Source organism: Numenius arquata, chromosome 4 (assembly GCF_964106895.1).
Source record: "Numenius arquata chromosome 4, bNumArq3.hap1.1, whole genome shotgun sequence".
NCBI lineage: Eukaryota > Metazoa > Chordata > Aves > Charadriiformes > Scolopacidae > Numenius > Numenius arquata.
The window spans coordinates 35119687-35138937 of NC_133579.1; the positions used below are offsets into that span (position 1 = coordinate 35119687).

General features: G+C 38.4%; 1 protein-coding gene across 6 annotated transcripts in view; it reads left to right on the forward strand.

The window, feature by feature from the left end:
• ELP2 (elongator acetyltransferase complex subunit 2) overlaps positions 1–19251 on the forward strand; it is a 41033-nt gene that overhangs the window by 12350 nt on the left and 9432 nt on the right. For 2 of the 6 annotated variants that reach the window (XM_074146961.1, XM_074146962.1), the window contains 10 exons: positions 965–1031; positions 2011–2145; positions 3075–3170; positions 5839–5939; positions 7804–7935; positions 8416–8565; positions 10854–11042; positions 13127–13196; positions 15489–15584; positions 15709–15766. In XM_074146961.1, coding sequence (XP_074003062.1) covers positions 965–1031; positions 2011–2145; positions 3075–3170; positions 5839–5939; positions 7804–7935; positions 8416–8565; positions 10854–11042; positions 13127–13196; positions 15489–15584; positions 15709–15766 — 1094 coding nt within the window. The remainder of the gene's footprint in view (positions 1–964; positions 1032–2010; positions 2146–3074; positions 3171–5838; positions 5940–7803; positions 7936–8415; positions 8566–10853; positions 11043–13126; positions 13197–15488; positions 15585–15708; positions 15767–19251) is intronic. The other 4 variants (XM_074146963.1, XM_074146966.1, XM_074146965.1 and 1 more) reach the window with 3 other exon arrangements.

The window sequence follows — 19251 nt, forward strand, 5'->3', positions numbered from 1 at the left end:
CGTTTAATCTTAACTCTCAGTAGGCCTAGGTAAGGGATTTAGCAGAATATAATGCCAGAAATAATGTGATAGTTATTCATAGTAAACTACACTAACGTTTTAACTGTAATGGTTATTTCAGACGTTTTAAGTCAACTTGGGATCAAAATTTGTCATGGAAGTAGGGCTTTTTCTGGGCAAAGAAAAATAGAGATGTTTTAAATGCTAAGTAAGCAGTAAACACTTGTACTTTAATTGAGTCAAAATAAAATGGTAATATTATATGTTATGAATGAAAATATAGTACTAATGAAAGTTCTTAAAGGTAATCCGGACTGTGTTTGCATTCCTGGGTTCTGGAGCCTGTGCTCATGCGGAGTTTTCTGTCAGCAGATACAGTTCTTGATGTATGCCCTCCTTAGAAACTTAGTCAATAAACTTAAGAAACATAGGGAATATTTCTAGCCCCATAAGTAATTCCTATTAAAATTATTATTTACTAATTAATTATTGAAATAATTTCAGAACATCTACTCTTCTTTTTACACTTGATTTTACCTCTGTTCATTTTCCACATCATCTGCAGTTGCATCCACTTCATACGTGTAATAGAAAGTATTTGCCATGTCATACCAGCATTATGTTATTCTTTGTGTACCACTATAAGCCTGATAAACTTCAAAGAATTTTCATCTGTATAAGAGAGGTACTGTAGCCTCTTGAAGATGAGCACATTAAATTCTCATTCTTTCCTGCTCATATATGGGAATTCCCATAAAGTAACACATATTTAGCCAATGGCGGCAAAACTAAAAAGGCCTATTTAGAGCCTATCAGTAAATTACAATCCTTAGTAGCAGCTTATTTTTCCGGTTTCAAATAATAGAAGCTGTAAATATAAAAGACTTGAAAATCCAAAGCTAATTGTTGATATGCGCATGGTAATCAAGTGCATTTCTCTGATGTAACAGGAATTTCTATTCAGTTTCAGAAAACGTTAACACTCCCTGGCCACGAAGATTGGATAAGAGGCATCGAATGGGCAGTCTGTGGTCAGTATGAAAGACGAATAACATGGAATACTGTTTTAATGACAGTACTAATGTTTTACCCCTCCAACAGATGCCTTTGATGCAGTGTGGCACCCAAGCTCTTCTGGTTGTGATTTTTCTTTTTTTTTTTTTTTTTTTTTCCTGAGATGGTGGTACAAATATTAAAAATCAAGATAGCACTTTATATCCTGTTAAAACAGAAGAATTGTTGAACCTATACTACAGTTATATTTTAGTTATCAAAATTATAGCTACAGTAGGATTGATAGAGAATGCTCACATCCCTCATTTTGTCTTGCTTACTTCAGGTGTGTTTACCTGACTGGTACCTAAATGCAAACAACTAGGAGTTTTAGCAACTTGTCCATTTCAATTTGCAAATATTTGTATCTATGTGAGGAAGAGCTGGCTGCTTTTTCAAAGGGGGTGAAGGTAGGAGGAAATAGGACTTTTCTTGTTCCCACACCCCTCTTTTTTTTTTTTTGTTTAGGAATAGAAGGTTAAGAGGAGAACCTATTCAGATGTTAACTAATCAAATAGTTGTTGCAATGGCAAAAATAAAATAGAAAGAATTAGAGGATGCTACAATCCTGATGAAAGAAAAGGAGGAAAGGAGTTCTTGAAGAGTATTGAGGCTGTCAGAATTTTGAGACCGAAGGCCATAAGTAGGGAAGTGTATGTACAGTATTTACCATGTCTTATAAGCAATGAAATGTCCGTAGTTAGCGTGTTATAAACTAGTAGAGAGTTTGAAACGGGAGAGTGAGTTGATGTTGAAATAAACCAGCAGCTTATGATACTGTATACAGTGGGGAAAATTAATAATATTAGTGCATATTGAAATTAATAATATTAGTGCAAGATAATACTGTAGTGCATGTTTGGAAAGATGGTAGGTTAGTCATGGCAGTGGTTGCAATGAAAATGCAATGGAAACATGGCTCTAATTATATATTTTTTTTTTTTATAAACCAAATAGGTGAAGACCTTTTCTTAGCAAGCTGTGCTCAGGATTGTTTGATAAGAATTTGGAAAGTGTGTACAAAATCAAAGCAACTTCCAGAAACTGAAGATGATTCCATAAGACTGAAAGAGAATGTTTTTACTGTCAAGGGTAGGTAACAGCTGTAAAATTCTCTTGCACTACCTTTCACTTGTGTATCTGTTTGTTGCTTCAGGGGAGCTAACAAGGTTGTTACCATCTAATTTGGTTTGTTCCTTGTATTAAAAGAATCTGAGACCAGTTTGACTACCTTATTTTTATTCAGCTGTTAGAAAGAGTGTAGTTAAAGCTGTGAATATGTAAAGTTAATGATGTGTTACAAAAATGGTAAAGCAGTGAAAGAGCTTAATACCAACGTGCATTGTTACACCTATTCCAAATGCAGTACATAGGAGAAATATTTGTCTGTGGGAGGTAAGCTGTTATGTGGTTCTCCTCCAGTTTAATAGCAATTTTCTTTCAAATTCAATGCATTAAAGGGTGCTACTATTACTTAAATCTTAGAAAAGTACTGGAGAGAACAGATAAGTATGTGCAGGCTTACTTTATGGTTATTTAACATACTGTTTGAGCACTGTAACATCAGAGGTTCACAGTGCCGACGTGGTGGGGTAAATTATTAGGCAACTTAGGTAATATAATGAAGTTTGTATGATATATGTAAAAAGTGCTCACGCTACTTGATACAAATCCTGACTTATTGCTTGGAGTATGTCAATGCTTGTTTTCACAGTCATTTGGAGATGTAAATATACTTAAGAGTATGAGTAAAGCCAATGTCAGAGCATTTATTTCAAAATTGCTTGAGACTTCTGGAATTCTGTGATACCACTCTGAGGCAACAGGCTGACCTCTTACTGTCAATCTGGTACTTGGGGCTTGTGGCAAAGTAGGTTTTCAAGGAGCTGTTCAATGTCAATAGGCTGTTGAGATATTGGTAGATGATGAAAGCTGTTGATTTTTTTCACTGAAGTGGTCAGAAATGACCTGGTCTTTCTTGGCTTTTAGAAAGAAATGTGCTTTTCTCTGATTTGTGGTAGATACTGATACAACATATGCAATTACTTTGGAGTCGGTGTTGGCTGGCCATGAAAACTGGGTGTATGCAGTTCACTGGCAACCTTCATTTCCCAAAGGTAAAAAGATACCAAGCACTTAGCAGTTACATTGTGTTGTGTTCACAGAGTGCACTCACGTGTCTTTGTATTGTGTCTGTGTGTTCGCATGTCACTGTGCACTGTGAAAAGGTTTAAATTCTGCAAATAATATTTTAGAAGTAAATGGATGTTGCCTTTTACTCATGTTTTACTTCATTCATTAAAGAACTGAGCTGTAATGGCTTTGATTTATTGTTTATTTATTGTTTAATTAATCAGTATGAATTAATAGCTCTAATAGTTTACCTTGATACATGTATTTGAAATGTCTGTTCTTCAAAAGGTAAGCGTTAACTCAAGAGCGCTCCTTTCTTTTTCTTGGAGTACGAAGTTACAAGTAGCAACGTTCAGAAGATCAATCTTCAGTCTTCTGTGTATTAATATAACATGCCAGGAACTCTTTGAGTATCAGTTTTCTCTAGCATGTATCTTTAAGACATTAATACAGAATCTCACTGAAAAAAATTGTTATTTACAGTTTAATTTTGCATTTTTCCCTAGTCTTTATCTTTCTTTTTAAATCCTTAAATTCTGACAGCCTTGTTTGCAGTACTTACTTTCTGGTGTGCGTCTGCATGGCATATAAGGGAGGGGAGATTCTTGGCTTGACATGCTTGCACAATCAGAATGCTGTTGTCTATTTGTATTGGCAAAGGTGCCTTTTTTTCTGAGATATTTCAGATTTACTGATGGCAGGTGACTTCACTGGTACAAAGCACAGCTTTGCCAGTGTGTATACAACACTCACACATTAAGAATGCAATTAAAATGTCAAAATATCTGTAGGGAAAGATGCACGACTTGCTTTAGAAATATTGGCTTAGTTTAACTTTTTTCTTTTTTTTTTAGACACCAATAAAAGATTTTGCCTGTTAAAGCAGGTTTAGGCACAATATAAACATGTAGGCCTTGCACTGCAATCTGAAAAACTGTCCTGTTAGGCCATGAAGTTTTCCAGGTGTTCTGGAATCATGCTTCTGCCTACATGCAAGCTGCTTCTGTTCTGTAGCCTGCCCAATCTTGGGTTCCCCAAAATAGATTTTCTTCTTCAGTAGAGGCAGACTGATCTGAGACATATATTCTTAATGCAGAAGGTAGGAGGTCTGATGCTGACATAAGATACCACCTCATGAGACGCCCACCAATCTCTCTATTCTCAAGAAAGGTTCCGCAGTGGTTCTCCTATGGGTTTTGCAACTGGGTGATGAACCAGTTTCCTCTTCCCCATTCTGGCTGGGTTGGGAGGTTGTCTGGCGTGTTTCACTGCATTTTGGGGAGCAGTCCTTACTACTGGCTGTATTACAAGGTGCTAGAGTCTATTGAAGTCTGTAGTGTATCTAACACTTAATTTGAGGAAAAAAAAAAACAAACCAGTGAATACTGGTATAGAGATTATTTTGTTTTAAACTGTAAATCTCTTGGTAGAAACTTACTTGAGGAATGGAAATGAGAACTGCTACACAGTCTCTGTGAAGCTCTAGCTTTTCCTCTAAATTACATTTGTTTCAATATCGATTTGGAGTGAATAAACAGTAGGATATGGTTGTTCTCATGTACGTGTTTTACGTTTCCTTTGGGAGATCATAGAATCATAGAATGGTTAGAGTTGGAAGGGACCTTAAAGATCATCGAGTTCCAACCCCCCTGCCATGGGCAGGGACACCTCCACTAGAGCAGGTTGCTCAAAGCCCCATCCAGTCTGGCCTTAAACACTTCCAGGGATGGGGCAGCCACAACTTCCCTGGGCAACCTGTTCCAGTGCCTCACCACCCTCACAGTAAAGAATTTCTTCCTAATATCTAATCTAAATCTCCCCTCTTCCAATTTAAAACCATTACCCCTTGTCCTGTCATTACACTTCCTGACAAAGAGTCCCTCTCCGGCTCTCCTGTAGGCTCCCTTCAGATATTGAAAGGCTGCTATGAGGTCTCCCCAGAGCCTTCTCTTCTCCAGGCTGAACAACCCCAGCTCTCTCAGCCTGTCCTTATAGGAGAGGTGCTCCATCCCTCTGATCAGCTTCGTGGCCCTTTGCTGGACCCGTTCCAACAGGTCCATGTCCTTCTTGTGTTGAGGACTCCAAAGCTGGACACAGTACTCCAGGTGGGGTCTCATGAGCGCAGAGTAGAGGGGTAGAATCACCTCCCGTGACCTGCTGGCCACGCTTCTCTTGATGCAGCCCAGAATGCGGTTGGCTTTCTGGGCTGCCAGCGCGCACTGCCGGCTCATGTTGAGCTTCTCATCCACCAACATCCCCAAGTCCTTCTCAGGGCTGCTCTCCAGCCATTCTCTGCCAAACCTGTATTTGTGCCTGGGATTGCCACGTCCCAGGTGCAGGACTCTGCACTTGTCCTGGTTGAACTTCATGCGATTTGCACAAGCCCATCTCTCAAGCCTGTCCAGGTCCCTCTGGATGGCATCCCTTCCCTCCAGTGTGTCAACCGCACCACGCGGATTACGCCTGAAAAATAGAATACCTCCTAATGAACACCTGGCAAGAACGTAGAGCCTGTGAAGTCTGGCATTTAAGTACTGCGTTGCATGTCTGATGCTGAACAATTTTCTTAGCGTGTTTGGATTTCAGTATGACTGGATTCTTTCAGAAAGTATTCTCATAGGTTGCAGGGTGATCATTTTCCTTGTACTGTAGATGGCAGCATGCAGCAACCAATGAGGATATTGTCTGCATCAATGGACAAAACTGTGATCATCTGGGAACCTGATAAGGAAACTGGAGTCTGGCTAGAACAGGCAAGTGTCAGTCTTTTTGACAGTACGTACTGTACTCAGTTTGCGTTTCCAGCATCATGTGTGTACTGTAGGGAACAAACTCTATAAAATGTTGAGAGAAAAAGGCAAAAGCAGTTTCTTGCAAAAATACTCAGTCTGATGCTATGTTGTGAGTAAAACTGTAGTTTTCAAAAATTATATGATGCAATAAGATTTTTATGGCTTGTTTGTTTTCTTTTTACCATATCATTTCTGAGGGGAGATTGTGTTCAACTGTCATTCATGGTATAGCAAGCCGGATGCTACATAGTAACACACACTGTGTACCCCTGGTAAGAAGAGGAAGAAACTCTCCTGAATTATTTGTAGCTAATCCTTGTGGGAATGTGCTACCAAGCAGTTACAACAGAGCAGCTGACACGCAATTCACAAGCCTGGTTTTACTCACAGTAACTTGTTCATGGGCTGTCATTAGGTTTTTCTTTCAGTTGGGCTGGGTGCTCATGTTTCACTGTGGTATTTTGAACGCTGTTCTCGTGTGGATCAGCCTAAATAAACAAGTAGTACAACCAGATTTATCTGCTGCTTTGGTAGATGCCTTTATTTTCAGTTGACCTGCTTTTTCACGTTGCAATAGTTCGGCTGAAATTGTTTGTATTGGGTTATGCCAATCATTCTTTATGATTTTTTTTTTTGTCAAAAACAAAGTTCTAATGCTCTCTTGGCTGAAAAAAAAAGAATTACAGTAGTGTATTTAATTTTTCCCCTGTTCCATTGAAAAGTTCTTGTGCCTTTCTACTTGAAGTAGAAAATACTTCATAATAGGGTGATCACATAGAGATGCTATTTGTTGTCCCTTGTAACACTTAGTTGTGGCTAAATTTACAAGCTTCTAAAAATGGGTTGTGCAGTATAGCTTGTTGCAAGTTGTTTCTTTCTACGTTACATTTGCATTGGTTAGACCTCAAATGTACAGCTTGCAGTTCAGGTCAGCCATTTTAACTGCAACAATCCTTTTTGCATTGAGGGAGGGAAACCTGAGCTGGAAGCCTGCAGGGAGGAAGGACCCAAGGGGAACATCTCATTTTCTCTCTTTCATTTTGATACGATGAACAAGAAGTCTTCACAAAATCGTTCCCCTGGTCAGAGGTGAGACCTTACCTCTAGCATGGAGTATCAAAGTCACTTCCATATGAGTAGTATTTTTTTGAATGAGTGCTAATTAAGTGGACATACTAGTCCACACTGCCATTTAGAATGAGGTATAGACTCATTCCATTGTGATCTTAAAAGCAGCTGTATAATAATGGGAGAACTATTAAGAGTTCAGCTTGAAGTTTTATTCAAGAGATACGACCACAATTCCTTTCAAAATGTAACTTTAATGGTCTTTTAATATTATTAAAAACTTGAAAGAGAAACAAGGAAGTGAAAATATGGTAGCGTATCTTGGAAATTATGAGAGAAAAAAATGAAATAAGGTAGTTGGGTACCACTGTTCCTTTGGAACATTTCTTCATTTTGTGCAACACGACAATAGCAAGGCAACAGATAACAAGAAACGGTTGCATCCAACAGGCTGGACTGAAATATAGAAAGATCGGGTTCTTGTCTCATCTAGTGTAGTGTTTTTTTTCCCCTGGGAGATTGAGCAAGATCCTGTCCTGAGATGTTTATGAAGAGAGGTTCTGTTAAAGTAGCATGCAGCTTTAATTCCCATAATATTTTAGTGCTTAACTTTGCAATTAGAATATTCTTTAAATGTATTTTTATGTGTAATGTGAACTCTTGCCTATAGCTAAATTTTGATCTCGTGAGATTAGGGTGAGTATATATGAATGGAACGCCATTTTCATGGGTTATTCACTTCTGATCATTTATTCAGGTGCGGGTAGGTGAAGTAGGTGGCAATACCCTTGGATTTTTTGACTGCCAGTTTAGTCCAGATGGTTCAATGATCATAGCTCATGCTTTTCATGGAGCGCTACACCTTTGGAAACAGGCTACAGTTAATAAGGTATGTTGTTTATTTTATTAGCAGCAGTACTTAAAAGAATTACACATATGTCACTTGAGGTAAGGTCTATTGTTAATAGAAAAATAACAGTACAATTTAAAATTAATGATTGAAATAGTCCTTCTCTGGATATAATATTCTGTAGGAGTCTTGCTCCTGCACAGAAGGGAGGTTGCAATCTCCTAGGCTCTAAAACCTGTTGCTTCCCTGTGGGAGCCATAAAGTCAGTGGAATAGACTGAGCTCCTTTGTGATTGTGTGTTGTTCAGAAATGGCAGCTGAATCAATAACACAAGTTTCTTTTATATTGGAACAATAAATCAGTATTTGTGTCTCTTTAGCCATTTGAAGTTCTAATGATTTGCTGTATTCAAATGTCTTTTTTTCTTTCTTAGTAAGGATATTGATACTTCCGTTTTGGTTAGAGTACGCCAATCAATCAATTGAAAACTCCTTGCTTCTTTTGTGACTTTTTTAATAGAAAGAGTGGACTCCAGAAGTTGTGATTTCGGGTCATTTTAACAGTGTAGAGGATGTAAAGTGGGATCCAGAAGGAGAATTTATCATCAGTGTTGGTTCTGATCAAACTACTAGACTCTTCGCTTCATGGAAAAGAAAACAAGAGACAGAGGTATGATCTTCAAAGATTTTGTGAGCTTGGTAAAGAGGGCTTGTCTGTCCTGAGCCTGGAACAAGTCACCTGCATATAACTCAAACCTTAAATTTCCCCAAGCCATGAGCTGTTCCAAACTGCTTGTGTAAATGCTTAGTTCGGTCATTCAGTATATGCTGTTTTCACTTTAAAAATACTAGTGGTAGACTTTTAGCAATCACATAGCATGACTGCTGTTTAATCCTGAGTTCACCTCCAGATTACAGTTAGTGTTCTCCCAGGGTCTTAGAAACCAGCCTCTGCAGTAATTCAGAAGGAGGAATATATGGCTGATTCTAATAACCATCTATGGCCCTTACTTAACACTTGGCTAAGCACTGCTGCAGGTAATCATGAAGAAACTTAATGCTGGTTGTGGTTTTTTTACGCAAGCTTAATCTAAGCAAACCTCTGTTTTGTTTTTTTTTACACTATTTTGTTTATGACTCTGTTTTACTGGAATGTTTATCTGAACTGCATGAGTGCAGTTGGGCCTGCGCAAGAAACTTTTCAGGAAGAATTATTGCTGAGAGTAACTTTGTGTGCTCCGAAATAACTCTAAATTTTGGTGTGGGAAACCCTGTCTAGGAATGGAAAAGTTCCTGTTTCTAGTTGCTCATGCATTTTCCTCATCTACAAATACAGCTTTTCCTGGCAGAACAGTACTAATGTTCTATTCAGGAAACTCACAGACGCTAGACTGAAGTCATGTGAGGCCTTGTGCAAACTGTGCTATTAGTTGGGGGAGGCAAAGGGTGGCTATTAGAACTGTCTCATTAAAGCTTCTGTAGTATAGACCAGTACAGGATGTCTGTTTTTGGGAGAGTGAATTTAGCATCAATTCCTTGATGTCCTTCTTCCAGTCCACACAGAACTGGTGGCAATCCCAGTTCAAGTGCTAAGCTTTGTCTTGTGTTGTAGGAAGGGTATCTCTGGTTTCCTCTGCCTTTTCCCCTAATCTCCAATCTGGAGGGTAAAACAGATTTGGGTTTTTGTTTTGTTTTGTTTTGTTTTGTTTTTTTTCATTCCTGTTATGTGCTGTGTTCTAACGTATGCAAAGATGCACTAGTAAAGGGTAAGATGGGTTTATTGCACTATTTGCTTGTTCGGTTTTTTGATATTTTTTTTAAAGAATTAATGCTCTTTTTTCTCATTGGAAGATAATCAAGCTCTTGTGAAAACATGAGATTTTGTAGGATCTCTTCTATTGGAAGCTTAGACATTTAAATCTCAATTGAATTTTTAGTGTAATACATGCAATTTACAGTCAACATAATACCTTTCCTTATGTTTATATGACATCTAGTATCATGTAAATTCTGTCTTGGCTGCAATTTTCTAAGCATTGTAATACTGAAGTACTCTAAATTAATTCTAATTCTGCTATCACACTGTATTTTTCCAACTGAAGTATCGTGTAGGAGTAGTAGCAAATGACACATCAAAAATCTTTTCATGGAAGTGTATTTGCTAGAAAACAAAGATTTTTTGGGGAGGTTTTTTTGAAGAAGCTAGTATTCTTTACTGAGTGTGACTGTAAAACTAACTTGTCTATTTAATTTCTAGTTAACTGTTAACTTTGGTTTTCTTGTATTAATACTCGAAGAGTGGATATGAGTATTTCAGGAGACTAGAAAGAAATTAATACTTCAAATGAAAACATTTCTAAAATCATCAGGATTTTCCAGATCTTTTTCCTATAAGAAGCTATTTTGATTTTGTCATTTTTTTCCAAAGCCTCTATTAAATGGTCTCACTAAAATCAAGTATTTAAAGGAAAGAGGAAAGTAGAAACCTGTAGTCTATTGACAGCAATGCTGCTGTGCTTTGTGAAAGGCAGATGAAGGAAGCAAGGTAATTATCACAACCTTTCTTACATCTTTCAGAGCTATAGTTTTGAAGGTAGTAAGTAGCATACAATCCTCCTTTTGCTTAAGCAAATTATGTCCTATTCCTGACTGTCTAGCATAAAGAAGTCACAGTAAGTGTTGTGTACCCTTAGTAACAAAGGTAAGCAAATGCCTTAATCATTTCTGTGCAGGGACATAGTTTACTAATTACAGGAGTTGTTTGTTCGGTGGAAAAATAGGATTTAACTGACATATGTGAGCGTACATTAGTTTTATGAATGTCAGTAGGAGGTTGCTATTAACTTTCCTTTATGTTAATGAAGTCAGCAAGTTAAGTATTAGTACTTGTTTGGAATTCAAAATCTTGCTGCTTCTCTGGTTAAGAATTGTGTTTTAATTGCGTGTCTGTTTGTTTAGGTAACCTGGCATGAAATTGCAAGGCCTCAAGTACATGGATATGACATGCGTTGTCTGGCAATGATCGGCCGGTTTCAGTTTGTGTCGGGAGCAGATGAAAAAGTGCTTCGAGTTTTTCATGCTCCCAAGAATTTTATAGAAAATTTCAGTAACATCTCTGGAATTCCAATGGAGAAGCTGTGCTCCCACGTAAGTGTGCTAAAGCAATGCTAAATGTAGACAGCCCTCTTTCATGTAAATAAAATGAATGCTTTAGGAAATGTCAGGTTGCACTAAACTCCGCGAACATTCTTTTAATAGTTCTGAAACCTTAACCTTATTTTTCCTTTCCCTTCTATTTGCTTCCATGTGTGTTGTTTCATACCTGTTTTCATGGTGTCGTCTTATAACACAGGTTGTATTTGAAACTAAACAAGACCCAGTGTCTGAAGATTGCAAAGAGTATGGGTAAATTTTAAATAAGTCAGACCAAGTAGATTACTGTACACGCTTGGTGATTTGAAAGCAAACAATAAAGCCTGGGAATGTGCTTCTCCTTAATTTAAGGGTGTAGTAGTCTTGTCTAGATGTAATTATTGTTGTGTAGTTGTGTGTTGGTTTTTTTTAATTGTATGCTTGGAAATAAAGTGCTCAGCACTGTTGCTAGTTGTTACATATAAATATTTATAAATATGTACTTGCTCATGCTTTATTTCCTCTTGGCATTGGAAATTTTCTTGAGGCCTCTACATTCCCGTTTTTAGTTGTTGATAAGTATACTTTCCTACTCTGTGGAAAGATAAGACTGCAGAGCTGCCATCCTTTGTTTGCTCCCCATTTTCTTTAAGATCTAATTCTGTTTTTCTCTGCATTTTGTAGAGCAGGCCTCATTCAGGATAGTGGCCCCTGTACAGTGCCTTGCATGCTCTTTGCATTTCTATCTCAAAAGCGGTGTTTTCTGCGCAGCTTCTCAGAGGTGGATTAGCCTTTCCATTTCATTTAACAATTGAAACATCCGGGAAAGAAATCTATTCATTTTTGATAGCAAGAAGTTACATAAGTAGCTATTTCACTCTAATTCTGTACGATTTTGTAAGCATTTGCGTTAATGACGTCGTACAAATAACACTGGGCTTTTATAACGCTGGCAGATGTCATTATTTTACTTTTATTGTAGACTTTCCTTATCAGCGCCTTCCTCTGAGTTCTATTTTTTGATTCATGATATCACAAAGTGTTTCACATGGGCTTTGTTTAAAGAGGAAGGCTTTATGAGCTCTAATGATACAGCTACTCTTAAATAGCTTTATTGAAATTGTTTCCCGTGAATGCTTTTTTTTCATTGAAGTGGGTAAGCTTTTTCTTAATTTAGCTCAAACGCCTTCCCAAAAGAAGTACTTAAAACCAAAAAAGCCAGCTTTTCCATTCAGTAAGAGTTGAATAGGATTATATTCAGTTCAAATCCATGGGATTGTATTATACTTTGGGTTGCAATGAAGAACTATTTTTGTTTTAGAGGCCTTAGACTGGTGTGTGTTTCTCATACATTTTCTCATCAAAATATGAACATTTAAATAAATAACAGAGTATTTTAAGCTGTCAGCTAAATTATTAATCCAATTTTGTAAAACAGTTTTTCTTTTGAACTTTGCAGACACTGTAAGGAAGAGGTTTTGCAGCTATTAAATCTAATCTTTTTCCATCTCTGCACAAAGGGTCCCAAGTTCACTTACCCTTTCCAAATTTTGTCTCTTTCTCCCATACCTTTATGGAGGTGTTTTCTGTCTGATGATTTGCCTGTCTTCTGTGCTGCTCTAAACAGCCACGTACTCCAGCCACATCTCTCTGCTATGTACTGGGTTGTGTTTGAAGTTGTGGGCCCAGGCACTCACCCTCTGTCCCCTTTTACAAAGTGCTGCTTTATTATTTCACCGCAGAACAGACTGTTTCCCACTCCTATTGTGTTAAAAACTGTAGTGCACTCAGTTGATTATCATGTATATCCTTGAATAAATAAGACTGTGGAAGAAAACCTGTAATTAGGGATGAAGATACATGCTTTACAGCAAAACCATTGAGCTGAGGCCTTAGAAAAGCTTTTATCTCTGGCAGAGTACTTGTCTTCATGTTGCCCAGGGTATGTTCTGGATGAGTTGAGAGTTTTTCAAAGTGCCCTTCTTTACTTCACTCTCTTTTTATCTTGGGGATTCCTTAAACTGTGGCCTTTGAAATCTGAACCTATATGACAATCTGTGTGTAAACTTTCTCTTTTTTTTTTTTTTTAAAAAATTCAGGAATCATCTCATCTTCCAGAAGGTGCAACTGTGCCAGCTTTGGGATTATCCAATAAAGCTGTTTTTGAAGGTACGGCTAATGAGAAATAATGGTGATGGTGTTTCATGTGGAAACTTCGTTTTTTTCTTTTTTTTTTTTTTTAATTGATTTAGCATATGTTTTTTTGTTAGGGCTGTCATTGTAAACTTGACTGCAAGTCTAGAAATTAAATTGTGCAAAATGTTTATTTCTCTGGTGCTTAAAAATAAAAAAAATGAGAATCTTTCCTCCCATTTCTCTGCCTTTCGTTTCTCCCCTAAACATCCCCTAATGTCTTGTGGAAACCCAAAATGCTCTTTCCCTGCCTTCCATGCTGTGTCCCATGCCCCTGTGGGAAGTAACCCCACTCCGTCTGCACAGTGCTCCCCAAAGCCTCGCCTCTTGACTCGTCCATGTTTCATACGGGTGCTGGGGCTCATTGCTCTCCTGTGACGGGTCTGGGAGTAGCCAGGGCAGGATATTATTTGAATTCCCTGATCTGCCATTGTTCCTGTGTTTTCTCCATGCTCACTACCTGTGCCCACCTGCCAAGAAGGCTGATGACTTTTAGCCAAAAAAATTAGTATCAAATAGCATACTGTGAAAACTAGGTTCAGAGTTGTTAAAGTAGGGCTACCTGTTGCTACTTGTGGTTACTCTGTAAAATACTTCTTACAGAGTAAGAACTTAACTTCTGTAGCTGCATTCTGGAGTGCTTTTCACGCTCTACTCAAACATTAGCACACCTGTAGAGGCTTTTAGAAGTATTGCTGCTTTGAGGGGGTTCAGTCACATTTTCTGTTCCAGTAAAAATAGCCATAAACCTTCTCCAGGTAAATGATGCTTTGTGAAAGTTTTTTGGAAGGAAGAGTTAGTTAGCCAACAGGAATTAATGTTCTGTTGGTAAAGGCTGGTGAGACACCAGATTAATTTCGTGGAGAGATGGTGGTGGTTGCGTTGTGGGTTAACAAGGAAGGAGGGACAAATATCTGTCTAGAACAATAAAAATAACTGAGTGTTGTCTTGAGATTGGGGATGGGACTAGTAATCTGGTGTTCTGGTAAAAATGCATTTAGAATGGAATCTACAAATTAAGTTAGACCTGTTTTTTCTCTGCTTAAAGCTTTATCAGAAAGTGTGAATTAAAAAAGGAAGCATTTCAATAAGCTTTGTCTTCAGGGTCTTCAGTGGCAATACAGCTAAATCTTCCTAAATCTTCTGTGAGAGAAAAGTAGGTTTGTTGTACTTGAAGTAACTTATAAAATATATTTTGGCTAAACCTCTTTTCTCTGCTTTCTCATGAGTCCTTCTGCTGAGAGAGGGAACAAAACTGCCTTCTCCTAGAGTATTGTCACACACAGAATAATAAGTTCCGTTGATTTTGTGTGGCACACCCAGAAAGCTGTGAGACTTTCCGACATAGTCCACTATTGCCCACCCAATGCTGTCAGCACTGATGGCTTAGGTTAAAGCCCCACAGATCACTCTTCTGGCTTGCTGTGCAGAGGAATCTTCATGGTGAGCGATGATCAGGTAGTGGTCTCAAATTAGATAAATGTTGCTAATTTCATTTTCAAAGGGAGAAAAGACAGGATAAATGAGAAGATAGTCTTTCTATTCTGCTTTTTCTGTACCTGCTTTCTTAAACTGCTGTATTTGAAACGTACATTTGGCAAAAAGTTTGATTCTGTCTGAAAGCAACTGTTCCCCAATTCTGTACCCTTTTCTTAAATAATACTTTTGAAGTGAAGGACAGAGTTTAAATTAAGTTAAGTTAAAATTAACTGAGTAATTTCAGTTACTTCTGGTACTTTTGCCTGAAGCCAAGGACTGAGCCCTCGGCAGTTTCGCTGAAGTTCGCAAATTGTAGATGCGCTAATGCAAGTAGGATGGCTTTTCGTTTAGGGGCCTACATTAAATTTAGGAATTCATCACTTGTGTGAGAGATTTTTACCTTAAACATTTTAAAATACAGAATGAAAGGTTCAACATTGGGGAGACATAAGTTCAGCTACTGGTAACTTCTTCTTTCAGATAAATCGAAGTCTCTTTAAGAATCTCTAAAAAAGACTGTGCTGTTGAAGAGAGGATAGTCTTGGAATGGAATTAGTCCAAAGATTAGATTTTTTTTTTTTTTTTTTCCTCTTCGGTTCATTCCCATGTGCAGTAGAATAAATAGATTCTAATATTCATATTATTGTAACTCTGGAAGCAGAAAAACCTAATCTCAATTACTTATAATGTAAAAAACAATAGAAGTTTTTAACTTGTATAATAAATGCTCATATTTTCCATCCTGTCAAGTATGTTCTCTCTAGCTAATGAAGTCCTTACTTTGAATAGGAGATATGGCTGTCCAACCAACTGAGGATGAAGAAACATTTAATACCATTTCAAATCAGTATCCTGAGATTTATTTTCAACCCTTGATCCTTACAGGTATGAGATTCGTTTCTATTGTAGGAAATAACAAAAGAGATTTGGTATAAACCTGAAGCATTATTTAGCTGATTTTTAGATTATTTACTACCAAATTTTAATATATTGTACAAATATCTTTTAGAACCTCCCCCCGAGGATCACTTGCTGCAGAATACCTTGTGGCCTGAAATTCAGAAGTTGTAAGTTTTATTTTTCTTTTTTATTTAATTTACCAAATTTCCAGAAAGGTATTGCAACACATCAATGTAGTCTGGTCTTGTAACTCTACCTCTTTTACTACCTGATTTGACTTTTTGTGCAGTATATTGCTTGTGAAATAAATAAATTATACGTATATAAAAATGAGGAAACAATGCAAAAAATGGTCGCTAAGACTGATGGGTCACAAAACTGTGTTTCACTAGTTCCTTCTGTACCAGTGAAATATATATATGGTTTTTTAGCACAAAGCTATTCTTCTTTTGAATTTGTGATGATCAGACTCATTGTCCTTTTGATTATTTGTCTTGTGAAGGTCTGTTTAGGACACCAATCCCTGGGTTTTTTTTCCCCTCTTTATTCCAAGGGAATATCAAGGTTTCTGGTCAGCTGTAAGGAACTCTGGCACGTTTTCATGGTCTTCTCTGTGCTGCGGGATGTGATGGGCCTCTCTTTCCATACTGCAGCCTTTATTTATGTCTGTCTGCTCAGCGCATCTGCTTAAAACCTTGCCTATCCTGAAGGTCTCTGCGTAAGGAGTTTTCTGCTTCTTTCCACTTTGTGGCACAGACTTGGAGATCGAGTTTGTCTTACTGGTATAGAAGTAAAGGCTGAGGCATCAAAGATGGAACTTCCCTCTAAAGCTTAACAGCGTTGTGAGATGCAATACATGGAAGTATCAACCAAAATAGGATGTCTCTAGTGGTAAAGCAAAGTGATGAATGTTGAGTAAGATAGTTACAGACCCACTTTGGGTGTTGAATGCTGACAGAGCAGGTTGTGTATTGCAAAGATAATAGTGTTATGTGGTCATGGCAGTAATTGTTTTGAGGTTGCAGGCTTCTAGAATTTTTAGCTGTGTTTTGTTCCTTCTTTTCTGAGATTCCCAACAATTTGCAGGTGAAGTTTGTCACCTTATTTGTTTTCTAAGGATCCTGGTAATGTTAGGCTACACTTTCACAATCTTCAAAGTTTTAGGATCAAAGTGTAGCACAAAGAAATTCATTGTCTCAAGCTCTTATGGGTTTGTTTATCTGAATCCCCTGAAAGAGTCGTCTCGGGCAGGAACAGGAAGAATATTGAGCCTTTGCTGATGATTACAGCTGCCTTTATACATTACATTTTTCTGACTTTAGGTAGGGGAGGTGGGAAATAAAAAACTTCGGGGAAAACAGTTTTCAGGTTGCTTTCATTTGACTGAATGGGAGATTTGGTGGGAGCTTATCTTTACCTTCAACCGGCCAGTTAATCTTTGTATGCTTTTAAGCTATTTTACTGCGTTTGTGCTCAAAACTGCTTCTAAGAGGGAAGCTGGGGGGTATTAGACCGTATCTGCACATTTTGTAATTTCTGTTACATTGCTTCTCCTATGCATGCTATGGCCGCTAATGCACCCACTCACATAATCAGTTCGATGAGGGATCTTTAAGTAGTGAAAAGGAGACCAAAATTTTCCTTCATTTGCCTTTGACATTTCTCAAAGTCTAGTGGGACAGTAATCCTTCGTATTCTGCTACAGGAGAACTGCCTATCTGATTTTTATATCCTGCATTCATTAAAATAATTGCATTTTATGATGGTCTTGAGGTGACTTATCTGAGCAATTTTTCCTGATTTTAGAGATGCTGCTAATGATAGGGGTTCTTTTATGCAAGGGCAACAAGATGTAAAGCAGTTATGGACTTTCAGGTTTTTTGCTCGGGATAATCTTGAAAGAAGTAACATGAAATTGCATAATGTAGATTTCAAGTTGCCATAGCAGCAGAAAACCAGTGTGAGGAACTGACTTGCTAAAAATAGCTTGTTTGTCATTGATGTTTGTATATTCCCAGTTCTAACTCGGCACCAAATTCTGAAGGATTAGTGTTTGGTTTTGAAAACCATTTGCTTGTGTAGGTTTTAGCATGAAGAACTTGCTGAATTTTTTTACATAATCTAATAACTTTAAAATAAAAATTTGATAAATCCTGTGAGAGTATGCTAATCTTCATCATCTTGGAAAATAACCATAGAGAGTTTATGTGCATCAAGCTGAAATTAAAGCCTGAGTGTTGACATAAATATATGCGTATGTATGTATGCTTCATGTAAGACACTTGGAAGTCTTGAGAGATCCTTTTTGACACTAGACAGTTATTGTAATCATTTCTCTGGACACTTTGAAAGTCCAGTCAGTTACCTGCTGTTAAAAAAATTGCTATGAATTGCACATTACTAAGACAAAATTGCTTGTGGTTGTATGGTGGGTTGACCTTGGTTTGACACCAGGTGCCCGCCAAAGCCTCTCTAATCACTCCCCTCCTCAGCTGGACAGGGGAGAGAAAATATAATGAAAGGCTCGTGAGTCAAGATAAGGACAGGGAGATAACTCAGCAGTTACCGTGACAAGCAAAACAGACTCAATTTGGGGAAAATTAATTTAATTTATTACCAATCATATCAGAGTAGGATAATGAGAAATAAACAGAAATCTTAAGAACACCTTCCCTCCACCTCTCCCTTCTTCCCAGGCTTAACTTCACTCCCAATTTTCTCTACCTCCTCCCCTCCAGTGGAGCAGGGGATGGGGAATGGGGGTTGTGGTCAGTTCATCACGTGTTGTCTCTGATGATCCTTCCTCCTCAGGAGGACTCCTCACACTCTTCCCCTGCTTCAGTGTGGGGCTCCTCCCACAGGAGACAATCCTCCACAAACTTTTCCAACATGGATCCTTTCCACGGGGTACAGTCCTTCAGGAACAGACTGCTCCAGCGTGGGTCACCCCTAGGGTCATAAGTCCTGCCAGCAAACCTGGTCCGGCATGGGCTTCTCTCTCCACAGGTCTACAAGGTCCTGCCAGGAGCCCGCTCCAGTGCAGGCTTCCCATGGGGTCACAGCCTCGTTCGGGTAGATCCACCTGCTCCACTGTTAACTTCCATGGGCTGCAGGAGGACCACCTGCCTCACCATGGTGTTCCCCATGGGCTGCAGGGGAATCTCTGCTCCAACACCTGGAGCACCTCCTCCCCCTCCTTCTTGACTGACTTTGGTGTCTGCAGAATTGTTGCTCTCACATATTCTCACTCCTCTCTCTGGCTGCTGTTGCGCAGCAGCTTTCCCCCCTTCTTAACTATGTTCTCACAAAGGTGCTACCACTGTTGTTGATGGGCTTGACTTGGCCATTGGCGGGTCCATCTTGGAGCGGGCTGGCTTTGGCTCTATCGGACATGGGGGAAGTTTCTGGCAGCTTCTCACAGAAGCTATTCCTGTAGCCCCACTGCTGCCAAAACCTTGCCGTGCAAACCCAATGTCACCCGAAATCTTCACCCGGTTGAAAATGTCACTTCATTATTCATTCATGCAGTTGCTTCTCTCCATTGTGAACCTTTTTTTGGTCTTGTACTACATAATGAAGGGATTGTGTCTATAGGGGCAGGGAAAGGGATTGTACTGGAGGTTGTACTGGAGCTTCTATACTTTAAAGGCTC